Below are 16,928 nucleotides of genomic sequence, written 5' to 3' on the forward strand. Positions count from 1 at the left end.
AATTCTGCTGTCCCAGAAGATCATTGCTCGGGTTTAATATGGTTAATAGAACCGAACTGTTTTAAAATCCAGTTTAGCCAGCTAAGCAACAGGAAAAGTGCCCATTTTCTTTGGTGGATTTCCAAGCCCTACATGGTGATTGAGACAGCGCTCTGTCACAGGCGCTGCAAATAGCCGAGAGCTGTGGACGGAGAGGCCCTGATGGATAATAATTCTTAATGAGGTTTTCTGGCTCCTCGGATGGAGGACTTGAATAAACTGCTGCTCACTTTTAGGTGCATGCTTTGTCCTTGCTGACAGATTTGTTTATGTGCCCCTAAAATACATCTGTAGGAAGCTCTTTCCACATAAGCTGCTATTTTCTTTACATGCACTCACTCTATTTGATCAGGAGAGCTATTCTTGTGCTAAATGAATGCAAGATCTGGTGATTCAAGCCGAAGATGGACCAGCTTAATTATTAAGGAAGGTAATGGAAGACTCCTTTTTCTTTATTGCACCTTACAGACAAAAGCAGCTCCTCAGCACCTCTCAGGTAACTGTTATCATTAAAGAAACTGAGGAACCATGAAACTGGGGAGGATGGCAGCTTATGTCAGAGCCAGAACAATAACCCAGTATCTTCTGTCTTGTAGTCCTATGCAGCCCACAGTCCTTTCTCAAGGATTTGCAAAATACAAATGTGTATTCAGTTTCTTTCACAATTAGTGTTTTTCTGTGACTCTTCCACGGCTGAATTCACTGGAATTATTACATGAAAACACACACGACATCATTGGGAAGAGACAGATCCAATGGGAAAAATTGGTCAAGATCCAGGGGGAAAGGTGGTCAAAAAGATTCATGGTGCTCAATAAATTCTGCTCCTCAGAAATTCAGTAGCACTGCAGACCAAATCTGTAAAATCCGTTTTGAAGACAAATAGTTAGAAGGGTTCCGATTCTGAAGCTTATAAATGTTAAAGATTTCCTGGAGAGGCTACCACTGAAGTAATTTTGAACTTGCTCCTCTGAGGAAGATGTCTCTGTAAATGTTTTCTGAGCTCTGTATTTGCTCAGCTAGGTCTACCACTAAAAGCACTCTTCAGAAGCCTCAGACATTTACACCTAAAATGCCACCTGTAAATGAAAGCGAGATGTGTTTGCTGCTTAAGGAGGGGATGAGCTGTCTGAGTAATATCTGAAGCTCTGTCACTAAAAAGCTTCCCAACCCTGGATCAAAACCATACTTGGTTTAAATGCATGACATGCCCTGCACAGTCAGCCAAGATGTCTTTACAGCCTTCTTTCTGTGTAAAACTTTCAGATTGCTTGGAAAAAAAAAAAGGGAGGGGGGGAACAGGTACTACTTGTGGTATTGGAAGACCAAATTAGGGATCGTTAAGTAAATGGGGCATATACAAATTAATGGGACTGGATGGGCTTCATGAGGGAGGTGGTCAATGTCTCTGAGAGGTTGCTCTGTATCATTTTGGAAATGTTTTGTCAATCAGGGGAAGTCCCCAGTGACTGGAAAAGGCAAATATCATGCCCATTGTTAAAAAAATCAAGCAGCAGGATCCAGAGAACTAAGAGTTGGGAAAACTAACCAACCTCTGTCCTCAGGAGAATCATGGATTTGAGGGGTGGGATAAAAGTGGGTGGAAAACTGACCAGACTGCTGGGCTCCAAGGATAACCATCCACAGCTTGAGGGCCAACTGGTGGCTGGATATGAGTGGTGCTCAGTGGTCTATACCAGGTCAATACCCTTCACATCTTCAGCAATGATGTGGACAACAGCATCTTTGATGGAAAGTGTCTTTGTTAAGTTTGTGGAAGGAGCAGCTCACATGCTGGAAGCTCAGAGAGACCAAAACCCAGGAGAAGTGGCCTGAGAAGGACCTAAGAAAATTCAGCAGGTTACCCTGAAGAAGAGCCATCAATGAGACGTTGAGACAATGAAGGTAACTCTAAGGAGTGATTAAGACAGAGTCAAAATTTTCTCAAAATGGCACATAGAAAAAAGAAGAGGCAATAGGGACAAGCAGAAATAAAAGAGATTCCAGCTAGACCTGACCTATTTTTTTTTTTTCCCTCCTCACAATAAAGGTGTTTAAGAAATGTAAGAAGTTACTCAGCGAGGCTGTGGGATCTCTACTTTAGATATTTTCAGAAGATGGACAAAGTCCTGAGCAATGTTATCTAACCTTGAAGATAGTCCTGTTTGGAGCAGAAGGTTGGACTTCCAAACGTCCTGCTCAACCAAAATAATTCTCTACAAATTTTCTTGAGCTGAGGTTCATTACATCTAACATCAATTGCCTGCATGTCTAGTATCTACTGTAAGCTGGGATCTTCTTTGCAAAGAATAAAGAGACGCCTGAAGGAAATTTCTTTCTTCCTTAAAACAGGCATCAAGTAAGCACACATTGGATCAGGTTGGGTCCATTTTACCAATTTAAAAAAAAAAAAAAAAAGCCTTCTAAAAATAAAGCCCTGCCCAGATATCAGCTTGTTCTCATCATCCCAATAGTATTTACGTCAGCTGTGTTTTGTGCGCTTTTAAAATAAGTTGTGATTTTAAACTTGATTTAAACTTGATTCAAAACCACTGATGGAAACTCTGAATACTTGAGGATGTACCCGTCCCTGAAGAATCCTATTAGAAACACTCATCATATGACTTCATGTAGGAAACTACTTTGAGAGCTGCAAGCCAGATCTTAATCCTTTTAACCTGTGCCCTTCCCATCAGGAGTAGTTTACAAGTGGTCTTCCTGGAATGCTCAACTACTGAACAGTTTATTTTTTTTATTCAGCTTTTAATATTGATGCCATTACAGTCTCTTTTCCAGGAATGAGATCCAGAAATCCACAGATATTGCTGCTGCTGTTCTGAACAACCATCCAGTCATTACACATTTGGCTAGATCTCCCTACATTTCCACCTTGTGAATGTATCTCATTTTTCATGCAGTTAAATTCCAGAAAGAAAAGAAGAAAGTGGAGAGAATCGCATCTAACTTTCACACTTTTCCGTTGGCAAACTCTTTTCCACCTCCAGCTTCCTTACAAAACACAAATTAAACCCCTTTTTTTTCCTATTTACTTCATTATTTGCTGGAGCTTCGGTGAAATTGAGGGCAGTTCTAGGAATAAGGCTTAAGTAACTTGTACTTCCAAACTGCATATTTAACATGTTAACACTGAGCTCTGTGTGCTAATGTAGGACACTTGATTTTTTAGGATCAACAAATGGCAAATGCTTCCATATGAGAAGAATATTCCCACCCACAGAAACAGAATTCAGCTTTCCTAAGCAGTAAACAATAGAGAATTAATATGCCCCTCAGAGACAAAGCCAGAAAAAAAAACAACCACACCCCAAAACCAAATGAGATTCACAGTCAGATATTTTTCAGTGCTTCTTTTCTGAGACAGAGAATATTCTTCTGCTAAAAAAAGGTGAGTGACAGGAACAAATTAATTGATGATTTTTGAAACTTTTAGGAATTTTGTCTGCTTAGAGAAGGAACTTACATAATGATGGGGTCTTTTACCTCAATTCACCTTTTGTAACTTTTCCGAAGAGCAAATAACTAAAACTAGGAAATAAAATCAACCATTTGATATTCACAGAAGTAACAGTGTCCAAACACCTTTAAGAAAAAGAAGTCCACTAGCCAAAAAGAGCAAGAACCATTAGAATTTATGATTTTGTTTGAAACACCTTAATATCACTTTTAATTGCTATACTAATGGCATTCTTTAGTATTTATAGAGTGCTGAGCTGAAAAAAAAATCACTTCTTACAGATTTATAAAACACAATCAAAATGCCAGTGTTTCTAGTTGATTTACTGTAAGACTCATATGAAATTATTTTAAAGCTGCCTTGCCTCAGTTTTTTGAAAGATAAATATAAGTGCTATGTAGTATCAGCTGCTAAGCCAGTGTGAAGCAATTCAGAACTTATGACAACCAAGAAAACATTGTCAAATAAAATGCATCACAGATACTGAAGAAACGACAGTAAGTTGAAATAAAAAAATTCAAGCTGTTCGAGAAATGTAGGATAGAGCTTTGGCAATACTTTTTTATTTCAAAATTAAAAATTCTTCTGGAATCGGCAAGTTAATAATAGCCCTATATTTTTAATTGTAGTTGGGACTACCTAAATGTTGTTCAAACTAAAGACAAGAGCTTTTGATACTGAAAAATCGATGCTGCTTGAAATAAGTGAGATTTAAATAGGAAGGAGGCATTTCTCTATTGAAAGTGCTCATAAAATTTACTGGCAGATCTACAGATTTTTTAAGGCCAGCAAGATCCATTACCATCTAATCAACTCTTCTGAATAGCACATGGCACAGAACCTCCCCATGCAACTACTGCCTCAAACCCATTCCTCCTGCTTGCATTACCCTTTACTTTTTGAAGGACATCCAAGTCTTGTTTTACACATTCAAAATGATAGAGAATTCGCCACGACTGCGAGTGGCTTCTGTAGCTATCTAACCTTACAGCGAGGTGTTTGCTTTCTCTCGCTTTGAAATTGGACTCGGACTGAATTGCTAATGAACCATTTTTTAAAACAAGGCAAAAAGGTGGTGTCATTAGAAAAATCTGCTCCCAGCCTCATATGTATGCTGTGGCTGAGCCATCATTTTGCACAAACTGGCATACCTTTGCATAGACTGAAAGAGATTTTAACATCTCCAGCCTCTCACTGTAAGGTACAATTTCTAGACTTTCAGGTCTTCCTGCAGTTCTTTTGTGATCTTGCTCTCACTGAAAGGCCTCTTATATTGCATGTAGTAAAACCACTTAATACTACCTGCTAGTAATAGCAGCATTCACCCTTGCTTGAGTTGACCTTCTCTTCTGAATATTTCTATCCGTCTCTAATAAAAACTACTCTTAAAACTTATTACTATACAGTGGGAGCTCATAGTTAAAGTAGACTTAAGAAAATTCATTTATAAGTAGCCTTAATTTGTGGTAAAATTAGTGAGAATGACCAGTTTTCAAGTATTAGCCGTAATCATGAAATATTTTGCCCCCAAAATGACACGTTATTATTATTTTTTTTTTTAACAGAACCACCTTGCGCCCTCGTATTAGAAATGTACATACTCTAATGAGAAACGGATTACAGGAGCCCTGTTAAAACTACCAGCAAAATTTGCATTTGGGCACTGCGCCTGATCTCCTCACGCAATCCCTCTCTCCAGCAGTATTATCCCAGATGAGTATTTGCATGTCTTGTGTCTAGCCTACGTGAAACAAACAAACTTGCAATTCCGATGCTCCCCGCTAATTATTAGAAGTAGTTCAATACTCCAATATGCCAAAACAAGAATCACGTCCAAGAGGAACAAAGGTGAAAAGAACTGTATGTAAAGTACGATCAAGCTTGTCTGGTAGTCATATAGCACAGCTAGTTAAGAAAACATACCATAATCTACAGACTAGTCCTTTCATTAAACGATTAGCCTTAAAGACTTTATTAACTTTATTAAAAGTAGAAAAGGTCATATGAAAGGCTAATGTAACTGAGATATTATGCTAAACTATGAGTGTTTTAAGGTATCCACCTTCATAAAAATGTGCAGCATATTAAATTCATTTAATTACTCTAGAGCAATTTCTAATTTGAAAAGCCTATTTTTATGGAACAATGATAAATTAGAGCATAGATGAATTATTTTACAGATTAATACACACAGTTCGAACTGCAATCAAGATTTTAAATGGTTCTAATAGCTGTAGCTCTTATAGTAGGTTCTTTAAGTGCCAAGCAATTAAAATTGTTCTCTTAGCATACTGGTTTAATTTAATACCTCCCAAGTTGCAGAAAATTTGACTTACGCAGAGGAACACACTCATTTGCTATTTCCCTTTGAAATGATGAAATATTTAAAAGGAAACGAATGACCTGGAAAAAGCAATATGATTTTGCTAATTATCATACAACAGCGCTGATAGATCTATCTCAGACTTTCTGAGATCCAGACTCAGGCAAGACGCAGATGCATACTTTAAGTCCCTTCCCCTTCATTTCCACACAAAAGCGAATCAGGCACGTGGTGGCGGGCTCCTGGTGTGCTTCAACACATCGAATCTCAGCAAGTACAGGAATGCAGCATCTACCGAGTATCTAAAATGGTCTAAGTACTTGGACATGATGGGTAAGCTAATTTCATGAGTAGCCTTTAGATTTGTTCAGCGTTTTGCTCCATGAGCAAGCAGGAGACATTCCACTTGTGTTAGTCACTTGATGAAATAACTGGAGCTCTTCATGCGATGCTCTGCACTAAATAGCTTGGATCATAAATCACACAAATATTATAGATCAAAGTGAGGAAGTTATGCTTGATGTCTGTATTTTTTTAGGAAACCAATTTTTCTTTCCCTCATGTTATAGGAAGATCTTTGTCAAATGAAACATTCACTACCCCTGCACAGTCAAAACAAAGGCTCTTCAGCACTGGTCTGTGAAGTCCTAGCCCCTGAGAATCTGATTTTTCTTCCTTTTTCTTACAGTTTCTATTCTCCGACTATAAAAAGAAGCTTAGAAACTGGATCCAAAGATTGCCACAGAGTCCACAGAGACTATGAAGAAGGTATGCTGAGGGACAAGACTTCAAGTATCAAAGTATTACTTCCAAACAGTGATAGAGCCAAGAGTTAACGGAGTCTACCCACTTGTAATTTGGGAAGTAGACATCCTACCCAACTCTCTGTGCCCAGCTGGCAAGCCCAAGTCAGAGTGTTTTCCTGTCCCACCACTTTCTCTTGCATGCCTCTGGCTGACAGCATGCAGAAGACCAGGCATGGCTCAAGCACGCAGGCAGGCACGTGCTGGTGTTTGGTGCTACAAGGACATGTGGGGATGGGAGGGACAGGGGGAAAGGGTCTGGAAAAGGAGAGGAACTTAAAAATCTGACCTATTACATGATAAGAAGGGAAATAGTGCATGTCGAAGTCCAGCATCCAAGGGCCAAAATAAATCTTATTTTATATGGAGGCAATAAAGAAGCACTAGAAAAATATAAAAATGAGAGGAATGATGTATGATAGTATTTGTTTGCCAGCTCTGGGAAAATGACTAATAGATTGGGTTAGCAATGAATTTTTGATTTTTGTAGAAACATTAAAGTTAGATGAACTACTGGTTTATTCATTTCTGGAAGAATAATTCCTCCTCTCATGCAATGTAACAAGAAAGCAAGACCCTGTCACTGTGGAGACAGAGAGGCAGGAGCAACCAGCAAGGTCCAGAATGACACCGTAAAAGGGAGTTTCACCTTTAGGTCCCTGGTTGAATTTTAAATAGATGAGTTGCCACATGCCTTCTGAGAGTTGTTTGATGTCCTGGGTCAGCTTGGTCTCAAATACAGCTCAGCTCCTCATGGACAAGTGTTCCCATCAGAAGCACTGCAGCAACAGATAACCTCCCTTACGAGCCCTGCAGAACTTGCACCCTTGAACCAACCTTCTGGAAATACTTCATCGTAGCACCTTTTCCTTTGCCAAAGTGGGGCAGCACCTGTTTTCTTCTCCTCTGGTACCTGAAGCTGAACTAATGTTCCTCGGATACCATAATACAAAACATAATCACCTTATACCCCCTTCTCAATTTCCGAAAGCTTGCAGGGACAGCTGACCCAGCCCCAGTGCTGTTACCTTAGGAACTGGCTTAAATTACTTTAGAGGCAGCCTTGTCATCATTGGGTCTTGATTTTTTTAACAGAAATACTGGAGTGCTGGTATAGCTGGGCTGGCTTAATGGCTTTTTAACCCTTTCAGACACCAGACAAGCCTGCTGTGAAAAAGCATGTACAGAAGGCAAACAAAGCCAAAACCAAAACCAAAACAAGCAACGAACCCGTCTCCTCACCTGGAGGATATTTGCAAATCCTGGCTAAACTTGATTAGGTTATAGTGCTGGAAAAGAACACCTACTTGTATGTGCAACAGCTTAGATGCAAGCCGAACTAAAAACAAATACATAAAAGAACCAAAAGAAAACTGTGGAAGTTAATTGCATAATTAATAAAGAATTGGTCTTAGGATCAATGATCACCTCTAAATGTAAAACCACAGCATAAAATACACCACCACAAAAAAAAATAATAAAATAAAATTCATTTGATGTCTACTTCAAAGCAAAACAAATGCTAAACAAACATTTTCAGTAGCCAAAAACTGGCTATCACTAGAAAAACACAGCTACACACATTCCTCATTGCTGGGCTGAACTCTTCTCAAAATAATCAAATGTAAAGGCTGCTGACGGAAATATATTTAATATCCTGCAGACACAAAGCATTAAAATGTTGTGTTCGGTGCAGATCACCTTGCCTGTACTTTAGGGATGTTTGCTAAGCTTCATTCTATGGTTTGCAGAGTGCTCTGAACTCATCCGGCCTCTTTCATCCTAAATTCTCAGAGTAGTCACCACCTTTTTCTTGCAAAAATTTAAGGAACATTACAAAGGACATTTCACTGCATGTCCATTAAGAATAAAAATGTTGGAAATTGCAGAGAGTGAGGGGCTGGAGTCGCTGGGGCTGTCTGAGAAGCTCTGAAACAAACAGCTCTGAGAGCCACATGTACTGTTGTGCTCTGTGGATTTTTCCACCAAACGGAGCAGGAGGAGCAGAATTTTAATAGTATCTAAAAAGTTGAATCTGAGAATCCATTTAATACAGTGAAAGAGAAAAATGCTAGAGAAATGATGTCAGAAACCATTCTTATTGTTCAAGAAGTACACCATATTTTCTCTAACTGTTGCAGAAAGAAAGCCACCAAGTGTACTTTCAAGAAAATATTTAAATAAAATTGATGAAGTGTCAACACTTGACTGCTTGTTTGAATTGGACAAAATTATAGAAGCTGTTCAATTTGTTCCAATGTTATTATATACCATAAGGACTCATTCGAGCAGTGAGAATACTGCAGACAAGGCGTGAAGATTACAAGATGTCTTAGACTTCTGCCTGGTACAGTATGAAATACAATCCAAAGCAGCAGAAACGTTTTTAGTGGAATTAATTCCTTTCCATCAAGGCTCAGTGGGGAAAAAAGAATCACTGTTCCTTATGCTGCAAGAACACTTTGTTATTTGCTTAACAGGAAGTTAAATGAATCAAAGCTTCAGACAGCAAAAAAACCCACCCCATAATCAATTAATGTGCCAAATTTTTAATAGGAAAGCAAATCATATTCATTTTTAAACAGACATCTCAGTGCTGGTGTATTTATATTCTAAAACCAAAGGTGTAAAGTGAGCTAATGGGGTATGGTATTTTTCAAAGCTTATCCTTTCTGAAGACGTCAGAGTCTTATCTGGCCACCGAGACCCATGCTGAGAGATCTGGGCTCCCTCTTTTCCTGAGTTGTGTTCCTGAGAGCAGGGTCTTATTGAGCACAGCTGAACACCATTATTTTGTATCTTCTTCCATGATCCATCACCCTCTGGCTGGAATTACAATGGAAGTCCCCAGTTACTGTCTGTGACATCCCTAATGGGCTGTCCCCAGTGTCTCACCTAGGAAATTCTGACACACTTGCATTTTCTGAGTACCAGCTGAGTGTAGACACGTCAGTCTGAAATTCTGGACCACGTGTCTTTGCACAAGCACTTACAGGGTATGGGGGATGATGCACATCACAGCTACAGCCTCTCAGCAGTGCTTAGTCTCTCAACCCAGCACAAGGTCCTAATGTACATGTGAGATGCACAAGCAGAGCCTAGGAACATGAGTGCACATCCGTGTCACAGCTGTATGACATCGCACTGAACAGCTAGAACACCATCTGCAAAGCAGCACGCCAACTGAGCATCAATCTCTGGCTGTTTAACAACATCCATTCATCAATATTTCTTGTCCAGCATAGAAATTTCACTTTGAAAATTAGACTTCCATCCCTATATCGAGGTAGTTGACGTTATTGGAATATTGGTGCACCCAATGTGAGCAAGAAGAAAAGAGTTCCACCGATAAACAAAAAGAATAAAATCCACGACTCACCGTGTCTTCCACAAGACCAGGTAAGAAAAAGAGCAGGTAAGAAAGATCTCAGTTAATCAACTACTAAGACATTCCAAGCATATATTAAGTACCAGTAAAACTAGCATGAGAAATGCACCAGCCTACTTCAGTCATAAAGCACCAAAAAAAAAAAAAAAAAGAACCTTAAAAATTTAAAACTGACCATAATTTTTTAAGCATCAGTGTTATGAAACTTTTTTCTCTGCAGTATTATTCCAGAGTGGAAACTGCCATGGAAATTCACTAAGGCTTTACCCAGACTGGCCTCTAATTGGGACTCTCATGTTCTGTAAAGCCCTGTGCAGCATGGGGTCTCCTGGCTGGGGGGCTGCCCGTGGGGGACCTCTCTCCCAGCCTGCCTCTTCACCAACAAGCTGCTTCTTACCAGGACACAGATATAATACTCTGAATAAATCCCTAAAACAATTTTTAGGGCTTTGCAGAATTTTACCTCTTTAGCACACCTTAATGCCCCATAACTTTTTAAATGGCAAGCCTCAAAAAACATTGTTTCTTCATATAAATATAAAACACTGGAAAAAGGCCCCGTATTTCAAAGTTGAAATGGTAATAATAAAAAAGTTATTTGTTTTGCACTGGAGAATTCCCCTCTGCCTTAGTTTACTATTTATAAACCACCAGTCTGGGATTAATTATTATAAATCCTTAAAGCCTAAAAGAAGATTTTAGGCATGTTATGCTATGTATAATCTATACCATTATTAAACTGAAGCTCAAATACCCATTATGTCCTATTTTTGTTGGCTGCCTTTTAACATTGCTGCGTTTTATCTACGGTAAATATTATTCCTTGAGGGGAAGTGCTTCCTACTATCTTTGAAACACCAAACTGCCAGAGTGCTGCAGGATCTCCCTCCCAATGTGACACTGCATGGAAGGAAGGTTTTTTTTTTGCAAAGTATTCTCACCGGGCACCCCGTCCCTCATCCAGTAATTGATGTCTGTTCCATCTGCGTTGTCGAAAACATCTGTAACGTTGATAGGCAGCAGCAGAGCCATGATCTCTTTGATGATGTCACGAGCTTTAGCGTTTCCAGTAAAAGCCAGCCCAGATGGCTTGAAGGTGCCCTCATCAGACTCCATGACGATATCGAAGTTGGAGATGTTTTCCTAAACATGTAAGGAAAGAACATATGGGCTTGTGATTTCTATTTTAAGTGGCAGCATATCTTGGATTCTACAAGTCACTGTGACAGCATAACACACATTTGTTTAAGGATCAGAGAAATGCTTCCTGTGATTGTACATACATAAGCATAAACGAAGGGGTCTAATATTTCTGTATGAAAACATCAAAACAGTTCAAGTTCAGTTATGAGGCATCAATAATTTGTAGAAGCCACAACATGACTGGCCAGCTGTCCCCAGCTACTTGGGAACATAGGAAATAAAATCATTGAATCATTAAGTTTGGAAAAGACCTCCGAGATCATCTGGTCCAACCATCATCCTGCTACCAATGTCACCCAGTAAACCCTGTCCCTAAATACCAGTTGGGTAAGTCATTCCCACCGTATCTCAGCTTTCACCTGCAGCTCTCACTTCTTTCTCAGAGCTGCAACTCCAGAAATTCTGGTGCAGAGGGAGGGTATGAAGTCTGGTCAGCTTTAAAATAAGACACATACAAAGCTTGCTAAGACTGCGAAGGACATCCCACTTGACAAAAACAGCTGTTGCCTCCTCAGAAACATTTAATTTTCAATATAGCATGTAGTCAACTGACTTCAATTAGAGGAGTGAAATGCCAAGGTTCTGCCTGACCTGAAGGAGCCGTGTCTGTTTTAAGGGAAGTTACTGTTTTGCAAGGTAAGCCCTTACAGGAAGCATGAAATATTATGTTTTCACGTATAAACGGCATAAAAACATTTGTTTTTAGTCTACACCTGGTAGATCCTTTTTAGCTTAAAGAATAAATTTAGCAACCAGAGCCATTCATTTGCCTCTCGTACACCCAGAGCACTCAATCACAAAGGTCTAATTGGAATAAAGTACTTGCAGACTTTACACAAAGGAAAGTTTCCCTCTATTTGAGAGCTACACAACATTTTCTGCAAAGTAAAATAGGCCGGGTCAGGCTGAAAAAAGTTATACTTCAGACTACCTTGAATACGACTAAGAGAACTTACTCATAGGTGTAGGAGACTGGAGTTTTTACTCCTGTGCCCAGACCTGATTCTAAAATTTTATCGCTGTCATGGGTTAGTACAAAAAAGTCACTACAAGAGATACGTGATACCGATGAGTAACAGATCGATGTCATTAGCAGGTTATACAAGCCTAGAGTAAAGAATTTCTTCACTTTTTTTTTTTTTTTTTAATATATAAAACCACATATGAAGTACAGGTGGCTGTGAATTTTGCACAGGTATCAAAATCTGGCCCAGAAAGTTTTCAGAAGCTCCTTACCGAATTTGTCAAGAGTTGTGTTTTATGCTCTTCCTTACCTGGACTCTTTGGAGTTAAATACTCTCTAACATAGCGGAGGTTACTCTCTAACTCATTTCTAACTTAGAAACAGCAGTTAATAGAATTAATACGAAATCTTTGCAAAAGAAGCAACCATCAATGTTCTAATAACTTAAAATAACCAGTCTATCTATCCACCCATCTAACTATTGGAAATCTAGGTGAAAATAACTAACACTGCCACCAAATTGGCAATCACATTATACAATGAAAAAAAAAATATATTTTTTCAAAGAGTATGTGTAGAGAATTAGGATACTTCTAAGCCTACCATCAAATGCAGTACTACAGGTCATGAGTCTCAACATGAAATCGTGATTCGCTGTCTCTTTCGATGTGGTGGGAGAGAAGCTGGCCAAGAAAAACACACTGTGCTGTAAATGGGACCAATGACGTTAAAAAATTGCAGGTACAACAGAAAGAGTATTTCAGAATGTAAACCATCTTCGTGTAATAAATCTGAATAGCAAAACTTCATAATCTGCTAGTATTATTACTGCAGTCCTCGATTGTTTTCTTTCTCATATAAATGTCCACATGTGTTTTTAATATGAAACTGAGAAAGCAAACCACCCACGATACGTTACACCATATTCTTGCTCTGGAAGAAAGCTGTTCAATTCTTAGAACGTGCAGGAGCAACACGAAAACAAAATGCTCTTGGGAAAGAAACTAGACTCATTAGGGGACAGAAAAGAAACAGGTCGCAACTACTTGAAGTACCATGTGTCCTTGAGAAAGTTTTTTCCCCTATTATGTCTACTGGAAGACAGGATTAATTTTAAATCTATTCACTGTCAAGTATGAAAGTAGGGTATTGCAATTTAAAAAAAGGGGGGGGGTTGCTTTCACTATACCTGCTTTTGTATATGTGTATTAGCATTCCTACTTATACAGAAAGAAATACACACTGAGAAATATGCTACAGGGAAGATGCATCCTTTGTCCTTTGCACTTTATGGTGCAGGGATAACTGGCACTTATCAAAGCAGGCTGAGACAGCACAGTGCTCCCTTGGCTAATTCAAGGGAACAGGAGAACAAAACAGGAAGATTTTACAACATAACTGTAGGCTCAGCTGTTTCTTTCATTTTTCCCCGTACTGAATGCATCATTTAAACATGCATTTTAAACTCAGTACACTTTTTTTTTTTTTTTTTTTTTTTTTTCAGAGAGTAATCCCATTTTCTGCATCCTGGTACTTTGCCACTTCTCTTGGCACATACCAGAAAATTGTATCTCGGTGGCGTAACCTGCTGCCTGATTCTCTGAACTTCAAAATAGACTTTTATCCTTTATCTTCCTCTGCCTTGGTCACAGAATAGGTCACTTCTCTTTATCTTATCCTGTTTAGCTCTGACTTAATATCTAAATGAAACATTACAGTAAATATTGCACAGGAAAATTGGCTTTTTAGAGGTTGCTATTTTTATTGAATATGCAAATAGGCATATCTCTTTGCCTCTACTTATTCTATTTTTTTTATTTTAATTTAAAAAAGGTAGCTTCTTATTCACTCAAAATCCTCATAAGTCCTACCAGATGTTAAACTAGACTCCAACATCTCATGACTGACCTGAGTCACTAATGGCAATTCCTCCTACCCAGCTAAAGCAGTGAGATACCTGTAAGGATAAAGGAGGGAACAGCTATCCTAAAAGCCTTTGGTAATTTGGGGCTATTTAAAACAGAGTGTTACAACTTGTCCAGGACCCCATTACTGGCTTTCTTTTTATATCCACTGAGAAAAAATCATCACTTTACAGAGAAAATCCTGAAGTCTTTAATGGCAGAGCACTGTCCTTGACTAATGGTTAATTTGTTGCAGTAATAAGGGACATCAGTTAATCTGACAGTGCATTTTCAGCTTTCTGTTACTGATTTACACCTTAGGAAACACCAACACTTGCACTCCAGTATTTGACTCAGAGCAATCTGAAGCCAAATGTAGCAAGGCAATGACCATGATGCAAAACTTATGGTGCAACGACAGCCATCCCGCTTGCAGTACTTAGAAGTGCCTTTAAATCGACACCCAAGTTTGTTAGGCTGACAGCTTGGACTATGAGAAAGTCAAGAGAAAACACTGTAAACACCTAAGTGGATGTGACAGCTGGAAAAGAAGAAATAAAAAACACAACAGATAATATTTGTAAGGATTTAATAACATATAAACATGGTGTAGTGAGTTTTTGAGTTGCTGTTTAGGATCAAGATTGTGTAATGAAGCCAACAGCATAAATAAAAATACAGGAAAAAGCAGACCAGCTGTTAGGGAGCAGAGATGCGCCAGCATCGACACGCAGTAAACACAGCTACAAGCACAACCATACAGTTCAGACCCTTTCTGAATGAGGACAGGGAAAATCTGGAGCACTGGGAGTTAGAAATCTTTGTAAATCGCCGTGCCATTCTGTGGGAGAAAGTTGCTGTAAGGATGAAGATTAGCACCACTTCTGATAGATGATAAGGTATGAGCAAGACCCGTGCCTTTCCTGCCATGCTTTGTGGGAAAGCTGGCCATAAAAACAGTCCAAGGATTTTATGGCCTGTTCTCTAATTTTAGAGTTACAGGGTAGAGAAGCCAACAACAAAAGTCCCAGTAACTTCGACAGGCTCGGAGCAGCGTTTGGTCATGTACTTATTAGCATTTCACTCACTACAAACATGCTACTAGCACGTCTTGCCCTGTACAATACCGCTGCTGTTTCCTCTGCCAGCAGTCACAGAGATCACCATTCAGGACTGTGAGTTCCCAGGGATGATATGCAAGAAAAAGCAGGCAGCTCTGAAGACAGCAGCACGCCAAGCAAGGTACGCGTCAGATTACCTGCAGCCTTGTCTTCAGACTTTATTTTTCTTTGACGAGGCTTGTCAAAGATAAGTGCTCTTCCTGGAAAACACACCGTAACTTAAAGCCTTTTACTGTTCAAATACAGGGGTGTCAAACACTCCCTGTGACTCTGAATGACTGATCCCTTTTTGAAAAGTTTCCGGTTTTCATTTGAAAACAGGCGACGCTGCCAGTATCTTCTAATTAAAGGTTGTGGTTTAAATCAAAGATGATTTTTCCTGATGTATGCATTTTCGGCAAGCAAATGACTACTTCTGTAACCTTCAAGAAGAGATTGATTAAAATACATCAGCAACACCTCAGAAGTTAGCACAGCACACAGATCTTTAATGTTTCTTGTTTTTACACAGCATCCTGTTAGGCTCTGATCTAGGTAAGAAGTGCAATGTCAAAAAGAAGAGGTCACTGAGGAGAAAGTTCATGACAGTGAGCCAACAGGAGGTGACGGTTTTCTGTGGGGTATTTGGATAGAGGGATCCCAGCTTTCCTACAGCACAACATCCCAAAATACTGAGGGCCTGTGGTTGGCCTGGGACACGAAAGCAAAGGAACAGCTATCCTCAGAAGAGGTCTCCTTTTAGTAACTCCAGTCAGCCTTGCAGTGACAGAAGGGATTCCTCCAAGGACTGGAAGTTCACATTGTGGAGAAAGGATGTACTTGGAGGCCATTCCCATACATCCTGGGCCTAGCTTCACAGATGAAGCTTACAGATAATAAATAGACTTATTCTGCATATCTGTATGTATGTATATAAATGCCCCCCTCTCTCTCTCTCTACGCTGTTTAAAATTAGTTGTTATATACATTTAGTTACTGAATTATTTCTCTCATAAGGTCTAACCTATCCTCTGATGAGCAACACCATTTTTAAGGCAAAAGAAGTGACAGTTGTGGAGGTACTGTACTAAACAAATATTAAAACAAGTCTACGGACTTCATCTGTTGGCTTGCTGTTCATTCTGTGTACCTGATGTAATACCAGGAGCCTAATGTTTCCTTCTGGACAGTACAGGCAGACTCCCCACCAATTCAGGAGTTTCAGAGAGCAGCTCCGCTACTTCTATGAGGGAAAGAAAAGGGAGAAAACATACAAATACAGAAGTTCTCAGAACACTGGACATACATGAAATTTGCTCAGATGGAACCAAGATGAGGCAGCCAAGAGACATGCTGCCATGACTGATTCTGTGTCCGCCCTGCTTCAGGCAGGGCAAGGAATCAACAATTTGTGTTTTAGCAAAATCCGATTTTCTCTGCAGCTTTCAGTAGCAGTATGACACTTCTATATTAAGAATTATGAAATCCTGCTGACCTAGAACTGGTATAAAATATAATTGTATAATTATATTAGCTTTCCTGCGGTGAATACAATCAAGGATGCTACTGGCTGTTAACTGCAATTCTGAAGAATACAGTGCAATTATTTTCTGTTGGTGTTTTGTAATTGAACCCTTCTCTTTTTATTCATTTCTTCCATTTCTCAACTTGGTGATTCATGGCAGAACGTTAAAATAGTGCTATCAGCCCGACCTCCTAAACAGAGATC

At 39.3% G+C, this 16,928-nt stretch overlaps 1 protein-coding gene across 2 annotated transcripts in view; it reads right to left on the reverse strand.

Moving 5' to 3' along the window:
- Positions 1-16,928, reverse strand: part of CPQ (carboxypeptidase Q) — a 153,935-nt gene that overhangs the window by 21,032 nt on the left and 115,975 nt on the right. For both annotated transcript variants that reach the window (XM_027452499.3, XM_038174734.2), the window contains exon 7: positions 10,970-11,171. In XM_027452499.3, coding sequence (XP_027308300.2) covers positions 10,970-11,171 — 202 coding nt within the window. The remainder of the gene's footprint in view (positions 1-10,969; positions 11,172-16,928) is intronic.

Source organism: Anas platyrhynchos, chromosome 2, assembly GCF_047663525.1.
Source record: "Anas platyrhynchos isolate ZD024472 breed Pekin duck chromosome 2, IASCAAS_PekinDuck_T2T, whole genome shotgun sequence".
NCBI classification, from domain to species: domain Eukaryota; kingdom Metazoa; phylum Chordata; class Aves; order Anseriformes; family Anatidae; genus Anas; species Anas platyrhynchos.